General features: G+C 40.7%; 1 protein-coding gene across 16 annotated transcripts in view; it reads left to right on the top strand.

Annotated features, from left to right (window-relative positions):
• Positions 1 to 17355, top strand: part of srcin1 (SRC kinase signaling inhibitor 1) — a 366662-nt gene that overhangs the window by 201553 nt on the left and 147754 nt on the right. For 13 of the 16 annotated variants that reach the window (XM_062984357.1, XM_062984358.1, XM_062984343.1 and 10 more), the window contains one exon: positions 17293 to 17316. The exons of the other annotated variants lie outside the window; for them this stretch is intronic. In XM_062984357.1, coding sequence (XP_062840427.1) covers positions 17293 to 17316 — 24 coding nt within the window. The remainder of the gene's footprint in view (positions 1 to 17292; positions 17317 to 17355) is intronic. 16 annotated transcript variants of the gene reach the window in all.

Below are 17355 nucleotides of genomic sequence, written 5' to 3'. Positions count from 1 at the left end.
AGGAGGGACTGGAATTTATAAATTTTCCATTTGTTGTCAGACACTTTGAATACTATAAGGTAAAGGTTTTCCCCTGACATTAAGTCTAGTTGTGTCCGACTCTGGGGGTTGGTGCTCATCTCCATTTCTAAGCCGAAGAGCTGGCGTTGTCCATAGACACCTCCAAGGTCATGTCGCCGGCATGACTGCATGAAGCGCCATTACTTTCCCGACGAAACTGTACCTATTGATCTACTCACATTTGCAGTTTTTGAACTGCTACGTTGGCAGAAGCTGGGTCTAATAGTGGGAGCTCACCCTGCTCCCAGGATTCGAACCACCAGCCTTTTGGTCAGCCAGTTCAGCAGCTCAGTGGTTTAACCAGCTGTACCACCGGGTTATTATACTACACTCTTAATTATTTTTAAGTAGTGTAACATGAATAAATAAAAGCTGTGGGAAAGAGTCTTGTACTGAAGACTTGGATTTATTTCCCACCCCATTTCACTCTCAAAAAGAGAGAAAGAAATGGCACTAAATGAGTTGTTAATGGGAAGGCATCAGGCTTACAACTATGTGGATCTTCTCATTTGTAAATCAGGCATTTCCGTCTCTCCAGCATTGTATTTCCCATACGATGTTTCTTCCCACACTCCGACATCATCTTTATTACATTCCATATGTCATAGCAGTGAGTTGTAGCATTGAGAAGGAATTATGAGAGCCCCTCATCAATTGAAAGGTCTCCCTCGCTATTCCTTTTCCTAAACTGATCCATGGGATCCTTTTAAAAAAAGATACCTAAGACCATCTGTTCATTCCTTGTAAGCTCTATTTTGACCAGGTGGAGGTGGAAAGGATTTTTGCATCTGACTCCATTGTCAGAATCCCAGAAAATTCATTTGTACTTCTCCCTTCTCCCTCTCCCCTTGTACAACCCTTTGGCAGTGATGTAATCTTTACCTTACCCGCCCTCCTTTAATATCTCCGATTCCCAGGTTTGCACAATGACACCTGTTTTGTGTTCTCCCTACAAAGAATTTCTCATTGCTCTCCCCACACTATCATTAATTTAGCCGACAATTGGGCAGCATGTCGCTACACTTCTGGCTGTCTAGAGGAGTAACTCAGTGAAACAGAATCAGCAGCGTGATTTACTCCTAGTTCTCATAGAGGTAGTAAACCTGTCTTTGGGATTTGTTAGCCATACAAGAGGGCTAATGTGACACATGGTCTACAATTTTTGCCGATTGAGATGGTCAAATTCCGATGTAGAATCAACTGTGCTACTATAGAAAGTACCTAGTAGTTTCCATTTTTTGAAAACTAAGAAGTAAATTATTTTACATTGAATGTTTGCCATTTATGTATTCTGTAATCTGCTCAGAGTCCCCTTGGGGAGATAGAGCATAATATATACAAAGTATGTTGTTGTTGTTGTTGTTGTTATTATTTCTCACCAATGTGGAAGGTTTTCACTTGCAAATACTTGGTATTTAAAGAAAATCTCAAATAAATTTAACAATAAAATCTCCTGACTGACAAAGTCCACCATGCTAACTCAGGAGTATCATCTCTTCCTGTACCATACGTAGATAATGTCATCTTTAATGTCCCTCAATGATGAATGAATGACTCCCTGCAGGTACAAAGATGAGGGACATGAGTAGATTCGAACTTGTCTCCTTGGCATACTAGGTTTTTTTTTCTTTTTTTTCTTAAAAGGATGTGTATTCTACAAAACCAGTGTGATGTAGTGGTTTGAGTATTGCACTGCAACTCTGGAGAAACCGAGTTGAATCTCCACTCAGACAGGGAAATCCACTGGGTGCCATTAGGTGAGTCACACACTCTCAGCCCCAGTGAAGTTTATGAATGGTTCACCTTAAGGTTGCCATAAGTTAGAAACAACTTGAAGGAAAATAACAAGAACAACAACATTCACTAGATTCCCCTACTTGTATGCTTTGTTTTTGAAATTTTTTATGATGCAACAACCACAACAACAACAACAACAACAACAACAACAACTTTATTTTTGTATTCCGCCTCCATTTCGCTAAAGGGACTCGGGGCGGCTTACATGGGGACAAGCCTGACCAACATACGGTAGTTAAAATATAACACATTAAAATTAATAAAATAACATCATAAAACAGTATAAAACAACCACAACATAACACAGTATAAAACAACCATCGAGCAAACCACCAATGGCCTGAGCAGTAAACAGATTCTGAGCTTGGGCGGGTGGGCTGGTGCAGAAACCGAATTAGGAACAGAGGGCAATATGATGTAGAGTACTGTATCTCTGGTTATGGGGCAGTAGTAAGGTGCAAGGATTGGATTGTGGGTCAATAGCTGGGGGCAAAATTATCTGGGGAATTGTCTAATCAAAAGCGCAGTGGAACACCCATGTTTTTAGATCTTCACAGAAGGTAGACAGGGTGGGTGCCAGTCTAATTTCCTTTGGGAGAGAGTTCCAGAGCTGGGAGGCCACCACCAAGAAGGCCCTTTCTCTCAGCCCTACAAACCACGCTTGTTACAGGGTTGGAACAAGAGGAGAGCCACCCCAGCAGATTTTAGAGATCGTGCAGGTTCATAGGGGCAGATATGGTCATGAAGATAGGCAGATCCCGAACCGTTTAGGGCTTTATAGATGATAACCTGCACCCTGAATTGAGACCAAAAACTTATCAGCAGCCAGTGGAGCTGTTTGAACAGGGGAGTTGTCCACTCCCTGTAATTCACTCCAGTTAACAAGCTGGCCGCTGACCTTTGCACTAACTGCAGTTTCCAGGCTGTCCTTAAAGACAGCCCCACATAGAGTTCATTACAGTAGTCCAACCTGGAGGTAACTAAGATGTGGACCACCATAGTCAAGTCAGACTTCTTGAGATATGGTTGCAGCTGGCACACAAGCTTGAATTGCACAAAGGCCCTCCCGACCACTGCTGACACCTGAGCATCAAGCATTAGCGCTGAGTCCAGAAGGACCCCCAAACTGCGGACCTGTGTCTTTTATGATTTTTGATCCACTCACCTTGATTCCTAGAAATGCAGGGCTGGCCTTACCTCAAGTGGATGGTGCTGAGGGGCAACAATGTCAGTCCCCCCAGATATTTTCTCAACACCCAAGAAACTCATATGTGCATCATAGAACCTGTAGCCTCTCATTGTGTGGGCAAATGGCTGTAGCTGGGAGACTGCACTGCTCCTCCATACAACCTTGGGGGGCCACCCTACTGCTCCCTATAGTTGCCATAATTTATTTTAATTTTTTTAGAAAATGGGCCCAAGCTCCTTGGGAGGCATAGGGACGATTTTGCTCTATTTTTCCTCCCTCCCTGGTCATTTTCAGCTCGGGAGAGGCCTTTTTCCATTTTAAAATAAAGCATACAAAAAGCAAACTTTTGGGGTCATTTTAAAAAATTGATTGCTTCTTCTCCCTTCAAAATGGTCTGGGAATCTGCTTGTCACCCTTGGATTGCATTTTCCATATCTTTGCTCTAAACCAGGCAGATGGCTACTGGAAAGGAAAGAGTTGCCAAATGGTTTTATTGAAGAAATTGACATAACAAGGGATTCTTCAATAGGAAGAGAATCTGCTATGAGGCTCTTTGGCAGCCCTCCTTTTTGATTAATATGTGCAAAAATTTATCCTAGAGGTGGTTAGCTTTCCAGTGAAACCTCCTTTGCTTCCTCGCTCCACACTGAAACAGATCGCAATGCCTGGAAAAAAAGGCATCTGTTTTGTTGGCTTCAGGCTGGCATTTGTCTTGTTCTCTCATGGCACCCCATAAATACAAGCTGGCTCAGTGCTGGCATGATACCTGCTTTATAACATCCAGTTTTCCTCCGTGCCTCATCCTACTCGATTGGAGTTTGTTTTTCAGAATGATATATTCAGAGATTTTTAAGGTGACGTTAATCCCTGGCAACTTGAGTCTTTACCCTGGAAAAAATTGGATAACATTTTGTATTTTCCTGAAGTTGGATCCTGATTGTTCCCTTTTTCATTCAAGTAGTATGCCATTTATAGAATTCTCTTGTATACCAAGAATTGCATATACAGTATACTACTTCAGCAATTCTGAAAGGACCTTTGTAAACTGTTACTAGCATTTAGAAATTGAGAAGGGGCTTTTTTGTAATTTGGGGTGTTTTTTTAGTGATGGCTTTGTAAAATCATAATATCCTATTCACTGTATGACTTCATGTTAACTGATATTATCCTTGTGACTCACTCAGGTCACAGGGCTTCCATTCCGTATGGTTTTTTCTCACCTTTGGTGATATCAGCAGCCCTTAACCAGATCCAATTGGCTGTGTAGCATTATGATGTCATCCCATTAACCAAAATAGCAACCATTTGGGTTTTAAATCAGTAGAGCATGTTATGGCGGAGAACAAAATCGCATAGCAGAGCAGAGCAACACTGGGAACATTTCATCCTCTATATATTTTGGATTTCAACTCCTAAAAACATCTGGCACTCTGACTAATGATAAGTGGTTATGGGATTGTATTCCAAAACATCTGTGAGGACCAGAGACTGGATGTATTATTGATCTCATCTATCAATACCTTTATGCAAACTATGTGACCACACTTAAATACTATATGCAATAATGTACACAGATCTGGTTCCTGCATCTCAAGAAGAGTATTACAGAGCTGGAATAGGTGCAGAAGTTACAACCGGGGCTACTTAGCTTTGAAAAATCCCAAGTATTTGGGGATAGATGATGTGATAAAGGAGTATGGAGGGAGTTGAAAGGGAGGTGCTTTTCTCTTTTTCTCATAATTCCAGAAAGCATTGGTTACCCAAAAAAGTTAGTAGGAAATTCAAAGCAGATAAAGAGAAAGACTTCTTCACAGTGTGCATATATAAATGATAAAAAATTGCTATCACAAAATGTGGTGATGACCACCGACTTGAAAATGGTCTCGTCACATTCATGGAGGATCAGACTAGCATATCTACTACTTTTGATGACTTTATGTTAACCTCAAAATGCATCTCATTCTGTGTACCAGTTGCTGGGAAACCGGTGTGGAATTGCCATTTGGGATAATTAATTTTAAAGGAACTGTCCATGGTACTTAACCTGGGGACTACAGTCCAGAGAGGTTTCACTGTCTCACTGACAATGAAGCCATCTGCCTCCACTAAAATGCACGGGGGAGGGGGGTGCTATTACCTTCATATCCTGCTTTCCAGAGGCACCTTGGGGACTAGTCCATATGTCTGATCCTGCAGGGCTTTCCTTACCTTCCTAGGAGGAACTGGGGAATATGATCTTAGTGCCCATTGCCTACAGCAGTTCCTCTAAAGTTTCTTTGCCCTCTTGGTTCTCTGGTTGGGATTCCCCAGCAAAAGAATATATAAAAGCAAAACTCATAACCTAGTGATCAATGAAGTTGCTGAGACAATTCAACTTATGTTTTCATTTGTACCTTCACAAGAAAAAAATCAGCCTTTTTAAACCATCATTGAGGCACTTGTGTGAAACCTGACTGGCTATTGATGTCCAGAAGTTCATGCCTTTGTCTTAGTAGCATGCACAGATCTTTATGTTTAGACTCAGATTAAGACAAAAAAGAACCCAAATTAACAGCTTGAACTTGAAGGGGCTGTTTATATACCCCACCAAACCCTAGAATATTACACTTCCCATTTTGCCCCCTTCAAATGACTGCCAATGTCCTCACAATGGCCAATAGCACCTCCTTGGGCTCTGAAGACTTTTACAGCTGTTTTGCTGTGTTTGTGGGGTCTTCTTTGCTTCTTTAACTGTTTTAAGTCCATATAGGTCATAGGTTGAAGTAGTTTTGGAAGGGAAGCCCACTTCTGGCCATGGACACAGTGAAATATCCAGTAGTAGCTCCTGAGTCATTTGGGTGGGAGTTGGAAAAATGTGAAAGCTGGACAGTGAACAAGCTGATGGGATGAAAATCAACTCAATTGAAATGAGGTTCTGGAGAAGGTTCTACGGATACCTTGGACTGCTATAAAGACTAATAAATGTGTTATAGAGCAAAGCAAGCCTAAACTCTCCCTAGAAGCCAGGACGACTAAACTGAGACAGTTCTCCTTTGGTCATATCATGAGAAGACATGATTCAGTACAAAAGATCATCATGACTGGTAATGTAAAATAGCAAGACCTCATTCCCGATAGACTAAATCAGGTGTGCAAAAGCCTTGAATCTGCAAGCCCTGAGCAGGCCTGTTGGGGATAGCATAACTTGGATGTCTTTTAGTCATGGGGTTGTCATAAGTCAAAGTCAACTTGATGGCAGTTAACAACACATGACTTTAGGACTTTTTTGAGCTTTCCCCCTCCATCTATGCTAGAGCAACAACTTGGCAAAGATGTCCTTTGATGCTCACTGTTCCTTTTTATTTTTCCTGATCTAGCGAGCAACGGCAGCTACCTTTTGTTTCCACACTGTACCTTCAGTGCAGGTGAATAGTAGGAGATAAAGTGATGGTGAGACCTAGCAACCCAGTGCTGACATAGACAAGAGAGTCACCAGAGAGCACTTCTAGCTGGAACTGGGGGCTGTCCTTGACTGGAACAGCTGCAGAGCATGCTCCAAATGAGCAGGCTGACCTTTTGTGAATTTCCCTTAAGGGGTTTAAAAAACAGATAGAAAAATCATGTTCCATCAGCAAAACCGATTCTGGGTCCTGGGAGAGTTTCAACAAATGATCTGTGGTGTTGAATGGGGGACTGGCTAGAGGCAAAGACTGAATGTGTGTTAGCAGTCCTTCTGGAATTCAAGCTGACTTCATCTGGGTGACAAGTGGATGCAATAAGGAAGCTTTCATTGTGAGTGGCAATTGTTTGCTCACAAAGAAAGCCATTTGCATTGTGCTGATTACACAATGATGATATTTTCTAGGATAATGTTTTATGCAGTGAGTTTACGACCTGTTTGCTTAATCCCTGGTCTGCTCCAATCATATAAATGAGTCGGGTTATGATTTTTAGAGAAAAAAGCAAACCGTAATTATATTAGAATGCTATGTTTCAGCCATTTTGTGATAGTTAGGATTATGCTGACAGTAAGAGATCGGTGTTTGAGAGTGGGACTATGACTCTGGAAACCAGGGTACAGATTCCACGCAGGCATGGAAACCCACCAGATACCTTTGCACAAGCCACACTCTTCGTCCTAAGAGAAAAGTAAGGCAAAGCCTCCCTGAATAAATCTTGCCAAGAAAATCCTTAGGATTGCCATAAGTCTGAAACAACAAAGACATACAACAACGAAAGAGAGATGGACAGGTAGGGATGCTGAGATGCACAGGTATGACTCTAGCTCTCATCAAATTAATGCAGGCATTGAATGCTGGTGTCATAGTGGCTACCACATAGCAAACATGATGGTACAATCCTGTCACTGGTTCAAATCTGATGTCAGCTGTTAACAGACTTCGTAATCATGAGGAAGTCATTGTATCCTAACAGATAACGCATGTGAAGTGGTTAAGAAAAGCATTTCCTGTCTGTCCCTCTGCCTATCTATATAGGTTAAGTCCAAGGGATGAGCATTCTATTTTAACGGGTAACTGATGTGTATTCATTATTCTGCCTGCACCCTTAAAAGCAAGCTGGAAAATAATTAGTATGCAATTTCCCTTAAGTGCTCAGCCTTTTCTGGCAGGTCTTTATTGTCATGGTTGTTCCTGAAATTTGATCGGCTTTTACTTGCTGGCCACTGTTGTTCCCATGGCTCTGTTGCTGAAGGGGAGTCAGGGAGAATGGAGCAGGGAAGCAGTGTGGCTGCACGGCAGCTCTGTCTTATCAAGGGCCCTGCACCTGCTATTACATCTGGTTCCTACTGAACTGGAATATGGTTTGCTGAGATGCAGATTCCGCTCCTTCAAGGATCAAGGATACTTGAGAAGCTTATGGTATGGTGATGAACACAACAGGCATTCAAAACCACCAGGATGAATGATAGTCATCAGATCCTGGGGATGGAAATTACTAAAATAATCTGAAGACTTTCTGCAAGAAAGAAAACACATTTCTGAAATATTAAGAAACTACCAATCTCCTCTCCAGAGTAAAGAATGGGGGTTAATTTCAGAGACAATTCCGTCTATGTTTGTATATCTGATTTTCTAACTCAAGGGCCATGACTACAAAGCAGGTGGATATGTGCAGGAAATGTATCTAAACCCTACCATGTTTCTGCATACAATTTTCTGTCCACTGCTTATATGCGTAATAAAAGTAAGGTAAATTTGGATAAGTGGTTTGTAGCCCTCTTGACTAAGCAAGTGGACTTGGCAAATGACTTAGAGCTACCATATGATAAAATTATAGTTCCATATTCTGGGGTACCCTAATTCCAGGTGTCAAGGCTTAACCAGGGAGGGGAGTCGTCGTCAACATGCTCACTACTTTGTTTTGAGAAGGTTAATAGTGGACATGACAATACAAAGTTAAATGTGGCTTTGTTTACTCCAGCATAGCAGCTTCTGTTCAGTAGATCAGGTGAGTACACCTCTTAAGTTGGAGAATACATTGTTTTGCCATAAGTCTCCCAGAGTTCCCTTGTACACTGTCACTGTTTCCATTGCTAGTTAAGCCCAACAGGTCTCCTAGAATACATGGTGCATGGGATTCATGTGCCTTGCTTTACCAGAATATTCTTATCTCTAGTAGCCTATACTGAAAGAAGAGGCATGCTTTTCAAATTCAGTGTACTGATGGAAGCAGTAGCAACATGTGCAGCGCTAGGGTTATCACACACACACACGCACACACATGTATGTGTACACCTGTGGGATGTGGTCTATGTTTTTGTTCACCTCTGCTTAGAGATTAGAAAAGTGATATTTTTGGCTGTGTTCCCAGAAAACATCAGTTAGTGTAACTAGCAGTCATGCTGTGGAACTATAAATACTGTGGTCCAAAAGAATAATGCTCCCAAGCTCTTGTCCTATTGTTGACTAAAAGAAAACCTGTTGTCCAAATGTGGGTGATTAAATAGCACCACTCACATTCACATGCGATAAGAAGGTATCAAGAAAAGAAGAAAAATAAGAGGAAGGTGTAAGCAGGAATCAGGGATCCCCAATGTTTGCTGAAGTACAAAATATTCAGTAAAAAATGCATAAGGAAAAACCCCAACAACTGTTCAATGAGCACTAAGAAGTACAGTCAGTGACCACAAAATTCTGACTGTTGGCATAAAAATTAATTTAAAACTGTGGTCTGGAATCAGAGCTGAAAGCATGCAGCATGGTGGTAAAGACATGGGTAAATGGAACTCTTAGTGAGATTACCCCATGCTGCAAAATTCTTTTCCTCCAGACTCTACGTGTGTTCCTAGGAAATGCAATTTGCATTTGTTCAAAAGCATAGTTTTCATTGGTATGATAATTTTTGGTTCTTCTGCTGCAAATAGATTTTGGGGGTCTAATAGCTCTGGATCAATTTGCTCAGAAACCAATCTTCACCTTGTCTTTTACTTCGTAGTCATGAGGATATGCTTTATTCCAAGCTACAATCGACTCTTCAGCCTTTGCCATTCTTCATACTGTCCTTTCCGCACCATTTGCCTTGGTTTTATTGGTGCTAATAAGCCTGTCATTTCAAATCCCCTCACATAGCCTTATCTTCTTTTGATTCTCCCATACAAACAGAATGATATTAATTGTGCCTCTCTCCTGACTGCCTTTGGTTCGGAAAAAAGGGGGGAGAAAATCTGCTGGTGTCATCATCACCCCAGCTTGCTGCAATGCAATTGATTTCCCATGCCAATAGCTGTACTGAAGGGTATGTGCTGGATAGCTTTGGGAGAATTTGTTGGATTTCAGTGCAGAGGGTGAAAAAAAGGGCCAAGGAAGAGAATAAAAAACATTATAAGCACAATGAGATATCCTTAAACCAAGAGGACAGGTTTCACTCCCCTTGATTATTGTTTCAGCAGAGCTAGCTTTCCTCAAAGATGATCTAGGTGCAAGTCAGGAATGTCAAATGATCATCTCCATTAATCTGACTGTTTGGTAGCGTGGATGAGTCCATGGATTTTCTCCATACTTAAATCAGTGCTTGTACCTATGGTTTTGGGGTTGTCCAGATGTTTGATGTTTTTCCATCCTTATGGGAGACTTCTCTCATGTACCTGCATGGAACTGGAGCTGACAGAGGGAGCTCATCCGCTCTCTCCCTGGGTTGGATTCGAACCAGCAACCTTCAGGTCAGCAACCCAACCTTCAAAGTCATCAGTCCTGCCCACACAAGGTACGGGGTCTCCTGTACCTATGGTAATGTACCATGATGTGAGCAGAGTACCATCTCCTGTAAGCTGTAGGGTGCAATTTACTGCTGTCTTTTTCATTGACTCATCTGCATGCCAAAGAAATCTTCCATTGGCAGCTCCATATGGCACATGCAAACACGAAGGAGCATTCCCATTGACGTAAACAAGCTGCCATTTGACAAAGCATTTCTCAAGGTGGCCAGGATGGGTGTGCTTTGTTTTTGTTTGATGTCTATTAGGGGGGTTGTGTGTTTATGGCTTGCTATGTGTGGAGTCCTATTGCTTGCCTAGAATTGTAGAAACTATTTTCCAAGCATGGGATTGGGAGATCTGTGATCAGGCTTGTTATGGATTGATGATGATAAATGGAAGCTCTTACATGTGCCCACGATCCAGAGTCACCCGCAGAACAATAACATGTCACTCAGGTTTGCAGAACAAAAATATAGGAACTTTACTGATTCCAAGGATCAAAAACAGTAGAATTTACAATGGTCCCTCTGATCACTTACAGAAGTCCACAGTCATAAATGGTCCTTTCTCAGTCCACAAATCTGCTTCAGAGAAGAATACAGTCCTGGTTCTTCTCCCTCTTTTCTCAGTAGCAAACAGGCCTCAAAATAGCAAGGCCACTCTGAGTACACAGCTCTATTCACCAGCAGTACTCAGTCAGCACCTGAAAACTTCCAAACTGGTTCTGCAGCAGGAGAACAGAAACAGTTTCAAATCAATCCCCAGGGTCTTTGCAGGCTCAGCAAATTGGCTTCATGCACCTCATTTTCTAGTTAACACACACAGCAAAGTGTCTTTGCAAACCATGATAAAGCTGCCCTGATATTTTTAAAAAGCCAGGGGGATGAGTGTGGTGAGATCAAATTAGAACTTGGAAAAGTTACCTTGTTGGACATTTGGTTGAACCACCATCATATGAAAGCTGCAATGTTAGGGGAATGAATTCTATATACAATCATGCAGATGCACTGGTGTTTTTTTCTTCCATTACCAGTGGTTCTCAGCCTGTGGGTCCCCAGGTGTTTTGGCTTACAACTCCCAGAAATCCAGCCAGTTTACCAGCTGTTAGGATTTCTTGGAGTTGAAGGCCAAAACATCTGGAGACCCACAGGTTGAGAATCACTGCATTAAATTCTTACCCTAGTTTCTATTTGTCCTGCAGATCTGTACATACAATACAAGATGCAGTGCAAGGCTCAATTTCAGAATGTTGAAGAATTGCGCGGAAGCTCTCTGGTGTCATACACTCTGCCCCATTCCGAAGCCTCTAGCTAAGCCTTTTCCCTGACATAGCAGTCTTCAAAATGCAGGAGGGCAAATCATTGTTTTACAGCATGTTTTTTTTTTCCTTGAATGGAATGCATGAATGAAGAGACATCTCTCAAGATGCTGTAAGGTAATGTTTTCTTGTTAAGGGGCACTTTTTATTGTTAAAGACGTGTCATCTTGAGAGCTCTTTCATTGGATGCTTTGCACTTTTTGTTTGTGCTTTCTGAATAGATCCAGTGGTTTTGATGACATCATGCATATTGCATAGCTAGCCTTTTCCTTTTTTTTTCTCCTGTAGAATGCCTTACTTGGCAGACTGTAAGATCAATCTCACTTCTAATTAAAGTCCCATTGATTTCAGTGAGGCTTAAGTCACACGTAAGCTGCAGATGATCTTGACATGGTGTACGTTATGGGCTCATGACCAGAAAAGAGATGAAATAATTTGAATGTATCCACAAACTGCTGTCCTTTGGCAGTGGATTTTAACATGGAACATACGTTATACTAATTAACGTTCATCCATAAGTAAGCCCTCATTCCTACTTAATTCATCCCTTTTCTGGTTCTGTATCCATAATGATACACCAGACCAAGAACGTCCCCCATTATTCATATTTTTATCCACTCGTCTTGGCTTTATGTACATCTGCTGTAAATTTAGGTTCATGTTTTTATATTGATATAATTTAATTTAATTCTGGGTTGTTTGTTGAATTTGATTTAACATGTGGGTTTTAATTTGATTTATGTGAGTCTTAAGTGTTATACGTTGGTTTATTTTCAGTTCTGGGTGGTCTGTCAATGTATTTGTATTTGTAGTTTTTATTGTATAGGTATTGAATGTTTGCCTTCTGTTGTTGGAATCCACCCTGAGTCCCCTTGAGTGCATAATATAAATACCTTTATTTATTTACATTGTGTCTCCCATCTTTGTCCCTATACTACTCTTAATGACCATTGTTGAACCCGAATTTGTCACCCGATCGCCTCATATTTTGCTTTTCTTTTACTATTCACACACATATCCACACTTCTCACTGGTATAAATATCCACAGATGCATCTGATAAAGTAAACTAAATCTATGAAAGCTAATGTCTCAAATGTCTTTCTCTAACCAAGCCCTTTATAACGATTCAAAGGTAGGGCAATATGGACCCTCAAGACTGGGAGTAATCTTCCGGATATTTGGGTTCTCGCCATCCTTTACCACTGATCTTATTGAGTGGAGATTATGGAAGTTGTAGTCCAAGTCATTGTTGTGTCAAGAGAAAGGTGACTAAAATGATCAAGGGTCTGGAGAACAAGCCTTATGAGGATTAGCTTAAAGAGCTGGGCATGTTTAGCCTACAGAAGAGAAGGCTGAGAAGAGAGATGATAGCCATGTATAAATATGTGAATGGAAGTCATAGGGGGGAGGGAGCAAGCTTGTTTTCTTCTGCCCTGGAGAGTAGGACGCAAAACAATGACTTCAAATTACTGGAAAGGAGATTCCACCTGAACATCAGGAAGAACTTCCTAACTGTGAGAGCTGTTCAGTAGTGGAACTCTCTGCCCCCCCCCCAAGTGTGGTGGAGGCTCCTTCTTTGGAGCATTTAATGTGATTTTCCTGCTTCTTGGCAGGGGGTTGGATTGGATGGCCCATGAGGTCTCTTCCAACTCTATGATTCTATGTTTCATATAGAGGGCCAAAGTTTTCCCAGCTCTTTTCTGGGGATACCAAAGTAGCCGCTCTGGCCCTCCCATTTAAGAAACATACACGTGCAACTTAATCAGTTAGGTTTTGCAGACCACCCTCCTTCTTTCCATTTTATTTTATTTTATTTTACAAGTGTATGGGTTGAAAAAGGATCAGGTATATTCAAAAACCAGACAGAAAAGAGTGTAGGCTGCCAGATCCTATAGACTCAGAGCAACATCAACCTTTAAATGTAAAAGCATTAGCTTTAAATGTAAAAGCATTAAAAAAACACCACTTGATTCCAGATGTGCAACCTTATGCTAAGCTATTCAGCTATGTTTGAAGCGGGTGTTTCATGCTGTGGTGCAAACATCATGTGCATGCTGTAATGGCCCTTCTTGTTGTTAACTACCGTCAAGTAAGCTTTGTCTTATAGCAACTCTATAAATGAGAGACCTCCAAGTCACCTTATCATCACCAGCCCTGCAGACGCAGAGCCATGGCTTTCTTGACTGAGTCTGTAATGGATCTGTAATGCATGCAGGCTTTATCTTCCTATTGTATTCTATCTTTCTAAGAATTATTGTATTTTCTGGGTCTGTAACAGATCTGTAATGCAGGCTTTATCTTCCTACTGTATTCTATCTCATGATCTTGTGATTTGTCCGAAGTATGAAAGTTTCAGTTTAGTTGTTGTGGCTTCTAAGTAGGGTTCAGGCTTGTTTTGCTCTACTACCCAATTATTTGTCTTTTTAGCAGTCCATGGTATCCACAGAACTCTCCTCCAGCACCACATTTCAGATGGGTTAATTCTCTTCCTATCAACTTTCTTCACTGTACATAGAAATGGAAAAGTTGATGGTGCAGGCAACCCTACCTGATATATCTTGACACTTTGGGGGCCTTACAATATTTACTCATAGTCACAGATATGAAGAAAAGGAAATATCCCTCTAACAAGGTTGTAAGGATCAGAAATGAACCTATCATTAGATATAAGACAGCCGATTTTAGATGTCATGAAAGGGCAGCAAATTATTAAAGTCAATGTTGAAGAGAGGTGCTTCTGGAAATTTCTGTCTCCTGTGTCAAAATAACTTGATGATCTTATTTTATACTGCAAATTATTTCTCTCTGTGTGGGAGATGAAACTCCATTTGCTGCTTCACCTTTAAAATATCATTGGTAAGCATAGTTCAGATACCTTTCTCTCATCCTCTGATTGTATTTTTCTTGCAGGTATATAACATCTTCAGTATGGCTGTGGGAAAAGACCCTCCTCCTCTTTTTAATCTCATTCCTATTGTGATTTTACACCTTGTAAACGGAATGGGAAAATGCCACAGGTGTTTGTTTATTGATGTTATTAGTGATATCATCTCTTTTCCCAACCATATCCATAACACTTAATGAACCTGAGGTATAATGAGCAATATCTAGCCAACATTAAGTACTTTTCAAATCCCATTATCAGTGAGAATTGGTTAAAAAGATGTGGTGAAGTCTTTCCTTGTATTAAGTGGGAGTTAATCATGTTCAGAATTGCATGCTGAATTGTACTGCTTGTAGGGATGCAAATTCTGGCTTGAAATGGCGAGAGGTGTTTTTGGTTTTTTTTTAAAATCATTCAATAATAATCCACTTATTCTGGGTTTTGCACAAACTATACAATTTCAAAAAATGACAATAGGTATTGACTTGTTGCATGAGCTTTTTAAAATGCATTAAATAATTTGTTTGTCTCTTTGAGATGCATCAGCTAGTACGCCTGTGGTTGCTGTCTATGTTTGTTTAGCTTTACAAAGGAAAGGGACTGTAATATTGTACAGAAGCATTTTCAAGATGTGGATTACCTAACCAAAAAAAATGCAGTTTATTTCATTTTTGTGATAGATTTGAGAAATCTTGCAGGGGATAACAAATCCTTGATGGTCTGTACCATGTTGCAATGTTCTGCCTCAACAAAAGGTGACAGTTAACAAGGTATCTTCACATCACTAGCCCTATAGTCTCTCCCCCCTGTTCCTATGTTATCCTTCATGGCTATAAGGTCACCACTTGTTCAGGTCAAGCGAGACCACGTGTGAAGGCTAAGGATGTGACTTCGGCCCCTACCACACAGCTGTATAAAATCCATGTTGAAATGGATTATATGGCAATTCAGACTCAGATAACCCAATTCAAGCAGATATTATGGATTATCTGCCTTGATATTCTGGATTATATGGCTGTGTGGAAGAGCCCTTAGGACAGCAAACCTCCAGTTCAAATTTAATCGCGCCTACAAACCCATGAAGGGGCTTTTGGCAAGCTGTTATCCCTCCATTTTAGCAAATCATCTATAATATGGGAATAATCTAACTGACTCAGCAATAATCCTTGCATCAGAAGTGCTTTGAACACTCAGAAGTCCAATATAAATAATCTTTATAACATGTTTTATGTAGACTTAGGGTTGACACTAGTTTAAAAATTTCTACTCACCCTGAATCTAGTGCTGGTAGTCTTCATGACACACATCAATGTCCAGTAAGGATCTGGAGTTTTTTGCACTATCGAAGTCAGGCAATACTACAGAGTTTGTTGGAAACACTGGAATATCCACAGGCTTTGTGCCCATCTGAATGGCTAGGTTGTATATGTTTCAATGCAATCCACGCAATTCATTGTCAACAAGCATACCACCACCATCACTCTTTCCGTGTGCTGATCAATATAGGGAAGTGAATGGGTTATCTGCATGTCAATGCTTTCACTCCTCAGTGGCTACAGTGCTCTCTGCAAGAACCTGGCCATCTTGGAGTCACATCTACTGAGGTCAGAATGGGGTACCTGCACAATCAGCAAGAAGGTGTGGGTTCACTCGACTCCTTCTTTGCTCATTGTACAGGATCCCTATTATGAACTCAACAAATGTAGCAAGCGATAGCCAGGTGCTCAGAGGGAGCTCCATGATCAGTGAGGAGCGGTGGTGGTGTCATGCGGAAAAGGGGCTGGGCCAACAAGGTGATGGGCTGGATCTGTGGCACAAATGTCCCAAGTGAACTGGCCCCATGTAGACACATCATAAATCATGTTTAGAGTAGAGCTATTAAAAGACATTTGTTCTTAAACTAATTATGATTGCCTATCTCTTGTTGGTTTCAATAGACGTTATTTAGCTATGACTATTTGAATCCTTCTTTGCACTCTTAAAGCACAACAGACAAACTGGCTGTCTAGATCAGTGGTTCTCAACCTGTGGGTCCCCAGATGTTTTGGCCTTCAACTCCCAGAAATCCTAACAGCTGGTAAACTGGCTGGGATTTCTGGAAGTTGTAGGCCACAGGTTGAGAACCACTGGTCTAGATGTTGCTGAGCTACAACACTCACAATTCCTCACCATTAACAATGTTGTTTAGAGTTTAATAATATCTGAAAGCTTTTGGGTTTTTCATCCATGTCTTAATAAAATTTTAGATGCCTTCTGGTTATTAGGCAGTGGCCAAATTTGTCCTGCTGCAGAGAGGCAATTTCAGTCTCATGATAGATATGACCTGGCTGTACATCCTGATTTCAGGATGAAAGCTAATGTTTGGTGCAAACCTTGCTTTGAAGAGTCAAGCTTTAGGTAGTAGAATAAATTATAAAAAATGTCCATATATATTCCTAATTTGCATAATATTTTATAGGTAACCCCTTCCATCCTAGAATGAAGTAGCTTAATGTGTTCATTGGTATGCAGATGGACTGCACCTTCCCTTAAAAGATCCCTGATACTATTTGTGTTTTATTTTACTTTTTTACATTTTTCTTGCAGTGAAGTCTCACATCTATGTCTACCTCTTTGGAAACCTGCTTGTGTAACACCTACCAGTCACCCCTATTCATTTTATTGAATCCCTTGCTTTTGTTTTTTTTTAAAAAAAAACCATTGGGAGGGGACTTTAAACAAACCAACTAAAAACTGATTACTTATTACGCAGTTTAAAGTCAACTGTTTTCTCAAAACAGAGTCTTAATGGTATTTTTTGTTCTGTTTTTTTTTTTGTTCTGTTTTTTTTTTCTTTTTGTTTGTTAGCAACCCAACTACTGGAGCTTTAAGGTCAGTACTTCCAATTTTTCCCCCCACGCTTTTCTGTCA

This window comes from Anolis carolinensis, chromosome 6, assembly GCF_035594765.1.
Source record: "Anolis carolinensis isolate JA03-04 chromosome 6, rAnoCar3.1.pri, whole genome shotgun sequence".
In the NCBI taxonomy this organism is placed as follows: Eukaryota; Metazoa; Chordata; class Lepidosauria; order Squamata; family Dactyloidae; genus Anolis; species Anolis carolinensis.
The sequence above is the reverse complement of the archived record's forward strand: the minus strand, read 5'-3'. Positions and strand labels throughout refer to the sequence as shown.